The sequence below is a fragment of the Hemibagrus wyckioides genome, linkage group LG21, assembly GCF_019097595.1.
Source record: "Hemibagrus wyckioides isolate EC202008001 linkage group LG21, SWU_Hwy_1.0, whole genome shotgun sequence".
Taxonomy (NCBI): domain Eukaryota; kingdom Metazoa; phylum Chordata; class Actinopteri; order Siluriformes; family Bagridae; genus Hemibagrus; species Hemibagrus wyckioides.
The window spans coordinates 5994805-6006370 of NC_080730.1; the positions used below are offsets into that span (position 1 = coordinate 5994805).

At 40.3% G+C, this 11566-nt stretch overlaps 1 protein-coding gene across 1 annotated transcript; it reads left to right on the top strand.

Annotated features, from left to right (window-relative positions):
• Positions 1 to 782: 782 nt before the first annotated feature.
• On the top strand, positions 783 to 11386 carry gmppb (GDP-mannose pyrophosphorylase B). Its single transcript, XM_058373010.1, has 10 exons — positions 783 to 1012; positions 1851 to 2070; positions 3578 to 3658; positions 4436 to 4484; positions 5267 to 5409; positions 6062 to 6220; positions 6418 to 6496; positions 6907 to 7034; positions 7224 to 7406; positions 9164 to 11386. Exons 2-10 carry the CDS (start codon positions 1942 to 1944, stop codon positions 9293 to 9295), a joined length of 1083 nt encoding a protein of 360 aa, XP_058228993.1. The 5' UTR covers positions 783 to 1012; positions 1851 to 1941; the 3' UTR covers positions 9296 to 11386.
• Positions 11387 to 11566: the final 180 nt, after the last annotated feature.

The following is an 11566-nucleotide window of genomic DNA, read 5'->3' on the forward strand; positions in this document are numbered from 1 at the left end:
CTGCCTATTTTAATACAGCAGTGCTGTTTAGGACGGAGCCGCTGTGTTTTTAACTTCCTGGCCACGTTGTTCTGCTGTGATTGGTTAAGAAGAAGGACGAATGGATCGCGGCCAAATCAGAGTTATGGATCATACCATTATGGAAAGAAAGTAGGGGGTATGAATAGCGATTACACAGGCTTTTGTACGTCCCCATTATATCCATAGGAGTTCTTGACTCCAGAATTGTACGATATTTTAAAATGAAGAGCGTACAAAATAATTATACATTGTACATAATTTACCAAAAGGTTTTGTTTTTATTTATTGTTAATGCAATATAAATCAAATAAAGTAAATAAAATTCGGGAATACGGACGACAGATACAATATACATATTAAGAAATAAACATTATGTAAACATAAAAGGTTATAATTTGGAGATTATTTAAAAAAAAAAAAGAACTGCGTGTATATATATATATATATATATATATATATATATATATATATATATATATATACTCAATATTAGAATCTGTAAAGAGAATATTACAATTATATGATATTTAAGAAAATATCATATAATTGTAATATTCTCTTTACAGAATCTAATACTGAGTTTATATATATATATATACTCAATATTAGAATCTGTAAAGAGAATATTACAATTATATGATATTTAAGAAAATATCAAATGAAAAAAACCTCACAATTTATTGTTATGAATGAAACGTGTTCCCTCTCACACAATGGTACATTCCGGCGACCAACGACCTGCTACGAGCGGCTTGACGCCACAAGGCCACGCCCACGCGCCTGGATCCTGGAACTAACTCAGCTCTTATCCATTGAATTAAAAAACCTGTTTAAGGCTGGAGGAACTTTTGTTGGATATCCGGGTGTGTCTCCATGTTACAGTAAACCACCTGCTCTGAATTACTGTGATCAAACCTGACAGATCTTCTTCTTTTTTTTTTTATCGTGGCTGAAGATCTGACAAGTTTAACGAGTGTTAACGTTCCAGTCGGTGAGTGAGATGATTCTCTTATGTCTTATGGCCTCTTTTGTAACATATATGCGCTTGTAAAGTAATAATAATAATAATAAAGAATAAAAATATTTGTATAAAAGAGTAAAAAGTGTTTGTTTATATAGCCAGACGCTGAGATTAGCACTTTAGCAGTGCAGGATGCTAAGAAAGATTCCTTCAGGCACTGACTAGCAAAGTATTCTTTTTTTTAGCAAATTACTGTTTATTCTTAATTTAATTTAATTAGATAATAAAAAGGAATTGAATATGTACTTTAAATAACACTTATTATTATTCATTTTATTTTATGTTATTTTGTTAATTAATTGTTTCAGTCGCCGTACAGCGAAACTGCTACGTTTTCATACACCGTTCACGAAGAAGTCGAACGGTTCAATTACAAATCTTGTTGTTTTTGACGGTTAGTGTACTAGATAGTGCGTTAAAAGCCTCGATTTTATATTTGAAGTAGGGCGCCAAAGTAGGGTACGTGACTCGGTTTGGAATACGACCGCTGATGTATGCAAATACCCAGTGTTGTTATTATTTTACCCGTCCAGATCAATAGCTTTCTATATTATCCACTTACAGTATAATGTATCCACCATTCATTTCACAGCAAACGTGTTCTAATACCAATATTGCTTGCTTCTTATCTTTCTTATCTTTTATAATGTTTACTGTCGATAAGCACAACGAGTATTATTATTATTCTTTGTGTAATTCTTTCAAGTTTTAATCAGTCATTTTCTGAAATAAAGTGAAATTCTGACAAGGTATTTATGACATCCTGAAACGTGTGCATTGCTGACTCACCCTTATTACTCCATCACAGGTGCGGTTATACCTGTTGTACCTGATGCTGCTGTGCATCTCGGCTCATTCACACTGCAGTTGACCGCTACGCTCTTTTCTACTCGTCCATCATGAAAGCTCTGATCCTCGTCGGAGGCTATGGCACAAGACTACGGCCTCTCACGCTCAGCGTGCCCAAGCCTCTGGTGGAGTTCTGCAATAAACCCATCCTGCTCCATCAGGTGGAGGCCTTGGTTAAGGTCAGAGCGAGTGTGCTTTACTATACAAGACAAGAATGTGCTCTTTATCATGTTGCGTCTGATAACATAGCCAAGTAACAGTCGTCTCACATCGTGTCGTACTGCCCTGGACTGACAGTGATAAACAAATTTCAGCCTTGATTAGACAAAGTTAAGTGGATCTGGGCCACTTGCAGACTTCAATTAATATCCAATCAGGGCTGTTTAGAGTGTGTCACTGATTTGGATCTTCCTGAACTTGACCATGTTTGGCCTGTCTGCTGTCTAGACTGGTTATAAAGGTTACATTTTGGCCTTGCTGTCCTGTAAAATCCATAGAATGTAAAGTGACAGTCACTGTACATGTATTTCATCAACAGCCTTATTATTGTTTCTTGGAGTCTTGAGATTTTTCATACTTTACATATTTGTCAGCTGACGTCACTACCCCACGTGACCAATTACACACTTCTTCTTTCGGCTTTTCCCTTCAGGTGTGGCCACAGTGAATCATCTCTCTCCACCTATCCCTATCTTCTGCATCCTCAACACTTGCACCCACTACCATTATATCCTCATTTATTACATCCATATACCTCCTCTTTGGCCTTCCTCTTTGCCTCATGCCTAGCAGCTCAATGTCCAACATTCTCCTACCACTATACTCACTCTCCCTCCTCTGAACATGTCCAAACCATCTTAATCTGTCCTCTCCCTAACTTTGTCCCCCAAACGTCCAGCATGAGCTGATGTACTCGTTCCTGATCCTGTCCAACCTTGTCACTCCCAAAGAGAACCTCAACATCTTCAGCTCTGCTCAGCTCCTGTCTCTTCCTCAGTGACACTGTCTCTAAACCATACAGCAAGGCCGGTCTGATCACTGTCTTGTACACCGGTTACACAACTGTTAATTAATCAGCAAGCCGTAAACAGAATAGTTACATTTCCAGCTTGAAACACTTTCAAGGCTACAATATTCAGGATGAATATAAATGCATTAAATATGCAAAATAATTGAATGCATTTAGGTGTACCGGTTCTTAAAAAGCACTCACCTGGATGACCAGGGAGCCGGGAGTTCTCCTTATAGCTCAATGACCAGAATCCTACACCACTGTTTCAGAGATTTCTCTATGCTGATTAATGACCCGAGTGTTAAACAGTCATGTGCATCAGTAGCTTTGAAAACAAGTCTGGATCGGATTTGCTCTTCTTTGTCAGAAGCTCTTCTTTTTTCCTGCTCATGAAACATCTGATCTGATCACAGGCACTTGATTACGGAGCGCTGTGTGAGTTGGATTCGGTGTCTTGGAATAGAGAAACCCTGAAATTCTGCTAATCCTAGAATATTTTTAATAATTTTTCCCCCAGTTCATCAGGAATTGTGAGTAGAAATGTAACAGAGAAGTTTGGACTTGCATAGGAATGTTTGCTTTCTGTCTTTGATTCTTACATTCTTTTTACTAAGAGGTGAACCACATTGCTCTGGTCACACGATTATATTTATTTCTCTTTTGCGTGTGCACAGGCCGGAGTCCGACATGTCATCCTGGCCGTCAGCTACATGTCCGATCTTCTAGAAAGAGAGATGAAGGCACAGGAACAGAGAGTAAGACACTTTGTTTGGTCTCATGGTTTGTCAGTTTATGTGTGTGAGGAGAAAATGAAAAGCTGCTTTAAATGAAGAAAAATTTACACCGATCAGGCATAACATTATGAGCGCTAAGAGGTGAAGTGAATAACCCTGATGATCTCCTCATCATGGCACCTGTTAGTGGGGGGGATATATTAGGCAGCAAGTCAACATTTTGTCCTCAAAGTTGATGTTAGAAGCAGGAAAAATGGACAAGCGTAAGGATTTGAGCGAGTTTGACGAAGGGCCAAATTGTGATGGCTAGACCACTGGATCAGAGCATCTCCAAAACTGCAGCTCTTGTGGGGTGTTCCCGGTCTGCAGTGGTCAGTATCTATCAAAAGTGGTCCTGTAAGATGCGAGGTGAGGCCTGAAGGATCTGCTGGTAACGTCTTGGTGTCAGATACCACAGCACACCTTCAGAGATCTAGTGGAGTCCATGTCTCGACGGGTCAGGGCTGTTTTGACAGCAAAAGGGGGACCAACACAATATTAGGCAGGTGGTCATAATGTTATGCCTGATGAGTGTATAAAAATAAGATTTCATGTTTGATAAGTATTTGCGTTTTGAAAATCTACAGAGCAATTCTGACCAATTCTGACCAAATGCAAATAAGAAAGTGAAAACAAATAAATATCATTAAATGCAATATAGATACCATTGTCTTTGCTGTTGATTCTGTTCAGTATAAAAGAGTTTATACCGGATGATGGAGATATTGAGCTCAAAGCATGCTGTTCTGTTCTCCACAGCTCGGAATAAAAATCTCCCTTTCCCACGAGAAGGAGCCGCTAGGGACAGGTGGGTAAAATCACAGACTTATTGCCCTAAAACCTACTTTTAATACTTTTGTTGTGGGCATAAGTAAATTCAGCCACTGTTGGCCTGTACCAGTAGATCAGGAATAGATCTGATGTGATATTTTATCATTTCACTGACATTTTTATTTTATTTATTTTATTCAGTAGGCACGCGTGATGTTAAACAAAACGTTTCCCATAAACACAGAGCACAGATTTTCTGCCAGCTCGTCAACATCACGTCTTTACCATAAAAAGTCATAAGGTTTGATTATTTAAAAGTAAATGTATCCTAGTAGAAATGTAAAATTCTAGCATTAACATGAACTCTGAAGTTCATCCATCTATTCTCTATACCCGCTTTATTCCTAATTAGTGTCACGGGGATCTGCTGGAGCTTTTCCCAGCACACATTGGGCGAAAGGCTGGGTACACCCTGGACAGGTCACCAGTCCATCACAGGGCCACACATATAGACAAACAACCACACACACTCATTCCTATGGGCAGTTTAGAATTACCAGTCAACCTAATGTACAGGTTTTTGGACTGTGGGAGGAAACCGGGGTACCCACGCAGGCACGGACATGCAAACTCCACACAGAAATTTTATATATATTACTAATATTGAAGTATATTAGGCATGACTATTAATGACATTAATCACCCGAAGCAAGTTATCTCAGGATCTGGTACTGGTCAATCCCCAGACCTTGAAAATGTATGATGATTACTGAACACAAGATTTACTGAAAAATTTTTTTTGTGTCTGTTCTCATTCAGCCGGTCCCCTCGCTCTGGCCCGTGAACTGCTGACGGACAGCGAGGAGCCGTTTTTCGTGCTCAACAGTGACGTGATCTGTGACTTCCCCTTCGAGGACATGCTGAAATTCCACAAGAACCACGGCAAAGAGGGAACCATTGTCGTAAGTCACATGTTGCTCCGAGGTTTGAATTTTACTTCACGACAACTAAATGGGCGGAAATACCAAAGAGCTGCTTACTGCTACTGGTACATTCCTCTCTAAGCCACTAGAATTAAGCTCACAGATTTAACCAGTGCATCATTTTCAGTTTAAACTTGTTCTGACCTCCAGGAGGCGCACTTGCCTAAGGTTTCGTCCTGGAACTGGGAGACTGAATCGTGATGAGTCCTCATGCTGTGGTGGGCGATGTAGCAAAAGATCAGATCAGAATACTTCATGATACAAGGAATTAATCGGGATATTAGGTCTGCTGAGGCTCACTAACAAACAGCTAGAAAAACAGCAAGATCACACGCATTAGAATGTTGTGATGGACAAAAATAAAATCTTAAACAGTTGGACATATATTGCCAAATGTTTTGGGACGTCTGCCTACACTAAAACATGAATTTTATGGAGTTGGCCCTCCCTTTGCAACTATAACAGCTTCAACTCTTCTGGGAAGAGTTGAACCCCTGAAAAACAACACCTGAATTCAATGATTTGGAGGGGTGTCCCAAAACTTTTGGCAATATAGTGTACATTATGAGTTATGAGTTAACATCCATAACACTGACATGACCCCAGTCTCATTCGATGGCTGACATTCCAGGTGACTAAAGTGGAGGAGCCGTCGAAGTACGGTGTAGTGGTGTATGAGGGAGAGACCGGACGCATCCACCGCTTCGTCGAGAAGCCGCAGGTTTTCGTCTCCAACAAGATCAATGCTGGAATGTACATCTTCAGCCCGAGCATGCTGAGGAGGATACAGGTCAGGATGTAACCCAGCTCGGGTCAATCTATATCCCAGTAAGAAAAAAAAAAGACCAGTCTGATTGGTCAAAAGGTGTTCAGATTAAAATCACTTCCAGCTGTAGAACAACGATGTACACATTTATATAAAAGAATTGCTTTTTTGCTTATTTTTTAATTATTTCCGTCTTATTCTCGTTCTCTGGTTTATCACAGTTGCGACCAACCTCAATTGAGAAGGAGATTTTCCCCGTCATGGCTGAGGAAGGACAGCTTTATGCCATGGAGCTTCAAGGTACATCAACCCACACTCTCTGAACATCTGTCTAACATCCGGCTACACTTTATTCTTTTAAAACCTTAAACCTAAATGTAGTCCATCAGCCTTGAGATATCACCTACGTGTAGAACAAACAAAGATAAAACAGAGCATCAATCACTAGTAAAAAAAAAAAAAAAAAAGATTTTTGTGATTTCTATAGGATATTTTCAGTTCAATGTAATAACTGTGATAGAGGCAACACATCTGATGATAAATATGAGGCTAACTAATAATAATAACAAGATGAAAAATAATAAAGGTCGCTTTGTTGCTCAGTAACATCTGTACATAAACCGATCCATTACACAGAATAAAGGTCTGATTTATAATCAAGAAACACACATACACTGATTAACATGTTCTTGTGTGTGTGCATGCTCCAGGGTTCTGGATGGACATTGGTCAGCCTAAAGACTTCCTGACTGGCATGTGCATGTACCTGCAGTCGGTCAGACAGAACGCTCCTGAGAGGCTCCGCACTGGACCCGGTTTCCTCGGCAACGTCTTAGTGGTAAGAAACTACAGACTGCAAAGTGGACTTTTTCTTATTGTAGATTTTACTTTGTGTCCACTAGGTGGCAGCACAGCCTCGTTATTCTAGTCTTATGTTAATCCAAACATTTGACATTATGAAATACTTTGGAAACAAAACAACACCACTAAAGGTTTTTTTTTTTTAAATGACTACTTTGTTATCCAGGATCCAACGGCGGTAATCGGGGAGAACTGCACAATCGGGCCCAACGTGACCATCGGCGCCGGCGTGGTGCTGGAGGACGGCGTGAGAATCAAACGCTGCACCGTGTTGAGGGGAGCTCACATCCGCTCACACTCCTGGCTGGAGTCATGCATCGTGGGCTGGAGCTCTTCTGTAGGACAATGGGTGAGGACTCAGACTGTAACCCTGTAGCTCTCGACTCTTATCAGAGTCCTTGGGGATCGATTGCAACCGATGACTAATAACATCTTGGGAAATACACCTACGCGTCGTGTCTAAATAAGGGTGTATCCATGCTCCATTACACTGCTCATATCTCTTTCTGAGATCTACAGTTTAGCTACAGCTTTTGTGATTTATCCTCAACGAGAATAATGCTTTGCTTTATGAAGGTGATTTGTGAATTCATGACTCTCACTTTCGTGAGCCAACAGAAACAAGCAAACAGGATTTTCATGTGGTCTCATGAAGTGGCAACAGTTTTGTTATTAGCAATGTTGGCCCCTCTGATTTTCTCCCTAGCCTGCCCACTTATGTTTCTTAAGTGATTATTCAAGCACTTTAGGAAGAGGCAGGTCTTTAGAAGTCATTTTGAAGACTGGCACTGACTCAGCTGGTCACACATCTTGGCGAAGTTCCGAAGAAGAGAAGAATCTGAAATGCCTACGGTTGATATTTACTCGCATAACTACAAACGAACATGTTTGTCAAATATTTAAAGAAGGATTCCGCTGATTTCTTTCATATATGAATGTGGAACAAAAGACAGTTTCCAGATTCAGGAAAGGTGTACAAAAGTGACTTTAAGGCTTGTGGGCGGAGCTTCGGAGCGTGAGTTAGCAGTGAAATGTAATGTCTCTTGGGTAGTTTTGAACAATATTGATTGTCTAGGTTTATTCATAGTCCTGGTTGGTCTTGTACGCAGAGCTGTCAGTCATCAGGATCAGTCAGATCAGTGAAACCTGGTGGGTTTTTATTAATATTTTACATTATTGCTACTGAGACTATTGCTAAACTTGGATGCGAGTAGAAACAGCACCCACCCAATGGTCTTCACTCATCCTCTATTGTGTTTAAATTATGCATTGCACCTGCTTCATGCTATTAATATCCACACATCGCATTGGTTATCGCTTCAGTCACTATTATAAGACCGTTATGGATTAAGCCATGGGACATAACAATGCTTTTATCAGGCTGTGAGCCAGATGAAGAGGTGTTTGTGGAAGCTGACCTTGTACACTGACCCAAGAGTGGCATTAGATACAGGTTGCTGCATAGACACAGAGGAAACGAGGTCATGATTCTTGTGCTTTCACATGCAATTTCAGATTAGATTATTTAAGAAGTTTGATATATGTAGTTAAAACAGTGTGTGTGTATTGGTAGTCTGGGTTCTCTCTGCAGACGAGCTACAGAAGTATTAAACAGCATTCGGTCACAAGAAGGAAGATTTATGGTTCATCTTTGGTAGCCGTATTAACGGGTTGCCAGATTGAATGTTGTTTTGATGGGACATGACATGAAAATGACGCAGGAACTGATGGTCTGGAAGGAAAAACTGGATCGAAAGATTCTGGGACAAAGAAAGCTTGTGTTGATTAAACCTGGGAGTGTATTGGATGCTTGAGTGTGATCACTGGACCTGGTGTAAATTGGCATCTTAAAAAAGGAAAAGAAGAAAAAAAGCTAGTTAGTATATATGAGTTGGCTCTCACCTAAAAGATTCAGTTCAAAGAGTTGAATCATTTGGAATCAACACAAAATTCCAAAAAGTATTAAACCTGCTGCAATTTTTTTCCCCCGCTGCATAGTTTTTATTCCATTATTAGACTATTTTGTACACTGAGACATATTCAGTCATTTAGTGACCGCCTTGAAATTATTTAAGAAGCATTCTGTTCATCCTGTTCTTCTTTCAGGTACGGATGGAGAACGTGACCGTCCTGGGCGAGGACGTGATCGTCAGCGACGAGCTCTACATCAACGGTGCTAACGTTCTGCCTCACAAGTCCATCACAGACTCTGTGCCCGAGCCTCGCATCATCATGTAGAAATCACACACATTCGTGTAACTCTCCGTGCCCAGGAAAGCGCTAGCGGTTTGGTGCTAGTGCTCCGAAACAAAATGAACAGGAGGGTCTTTAAATATGGTGTAAGTATTGTAAAGGAGGATAGGAGCTGATGTTTGTGTATGTACCTGACAAGATGAAGGTTCGTCTAGTGAGTTCTTCTCAATCAGCACTGTGTATATGATACAGGCCTTGTATGACTAGGCAAAGGATGGATCAAATGTCACATTGCCTTAAAAAGTGGAGAGCGCAATTATGCAACTCCTTCGTTTTATCTTTATTTTTCTGATGATTTGGGATAGCAATAGGCTTGTCTGTGCAGCGTGTATGTATGGAACTTATACACGTAGCACATAACGAGCTGAGTGAAGCTTCAAACTCGGTGCCGTAGTATCTACGTAACCCAGGTTAAAGGAATATTCTGACGTATTTCAGCCTAATCTCTATCCACATCATGTGTAATTACCACAAGCTACAGGATTTTCGTACATTAAGAAAAGAACTGAAGACCTGTTTATTCGAGATTCATTCAGAATAGATATCTTATACACAATACGCCAGAAGTATGTGGACACCTCAGTATCAGGTTAACATCCAATACCGAAACCACAGGCGTTAATATTGTGTTGTCTCCCGATTGCCGGGAAGGGTTTCTACTAGATTTTGGAGCTAGAAGAGCTGCAAGAACTGATGTTGGGTGAGGAGACCTGCAGTGCAATCAGTGTTGAACCAGTTCATCCCAAAAGTGTTCAGTAGGTTCTTCCACACAACCCTTTTCAAACCATTTCTACATCCAGTGTGCTCTTTGTGCACTGGTGCATTGTCACGCTGGAGCAGGTCTGAAAATCTTAGTTTCAGTGAAGAGAAATTGTAATTCTGCAGCGTAACAAGACATCCTGTGTCGTTTGTGGTGTGATGGGCAGGTGTCCACAAACCTTTGAGCGTATAGTGTGTAATGTAAATTCAAACCTACAACTTTTACACTCTTTGAAACAGACATGAGAGATCTTTCCATCATTGAAGCAATAAAGTGATTCAGATTGCTAATGCTCACATCCTTTTGAAGAAGTAGTCCTGACTCGGATGGGAGGATTTGCATAAAAGGTTTCTTGACAGAATTCAACAACCCTTAGTCATCCATTATAAAAGGAAATCAATCAAATTCAGCTTTAGTTGTGTAGCATTTTTTAAAGTGCTTTAAAATGCTGTAGAAAAAAATAAAAATATTTACATCAATCAGGCATAACATTATGAGCAGTGAGAGGTGAAGTGAATAAGACTGATGATCTCCTCATCATGGCACCTGTTAGTGGGTGGGATATATTAGGCAGCAAGTCAACATTTTGTCCTCAAAGTTGATGTTAGAAGCAGGAAAAATGGACAAGCGTAAGGATTTGAGCGAGTTTGACCAAGGCCAAATTGTGATGGCTAGACCACTGGATCAGAGCATCTCCAAAACTGCAGCTCTTGTGGGGTGTTCCCGTTCTGCAGTGGTCAGTATCTATCAAAAGTGGTCCAAGGAAGGACAGAGTCATGGACGGCCAAGGCTCATTGACGAGCTACTGTTGCTCAAATTGCTGAGGAAGTTAATGCTGGTTCTGATAGAAAGGTGTCAGAATACACAGTGTCTGACGGGTCAGGGCTGTTTTGGTAGCGAAAGAGGGAACCAACACGATATTAGGCAGGTGGTCATAATGTTATGCCTGATCTGTGTATCTAGGTAAAAATACGTAGTAGGTAGAGATTAGGTCTTAAAGAAAAAAGAGGAGTATTCATTTAACTTGAAATACGAGGAGCAGATGAAGCCACGGTAGGATATAAAAGAAAAACCATGCCGTGAAGTTAGCTCAGCTCATCACCGTTCAATTCTTTTTACGTTATAAATCCCGCACGCACTCCGTTTAGGAGATTGTAATGAACACGAAACTGAACAAATGCTGCAATGTATCATGTTCATTTGAACTGACTGTGAAGTGCTGGAGTGCTACCACTAAAATGTCAGCCCAGATAATATGAACACTTTTAATGACCTTTATAAAAAAAAATCTGAATTAATATAAACAGTACAAGCAATCACTCTGGTCCTTCTTTCTTTGTCCGTTAATGATCTTTTCTCCTATTGCCACATGTCTGGTATTAAGTCTTCATCGGAGTAAAATACATCAACATGCACCTCATACGCCTGGAGCTGTGTCTGCACTCGGCTGTGCCATGCCGTATTAAAAGCAGTCAAGAGTCCTATAAAAGCCACTA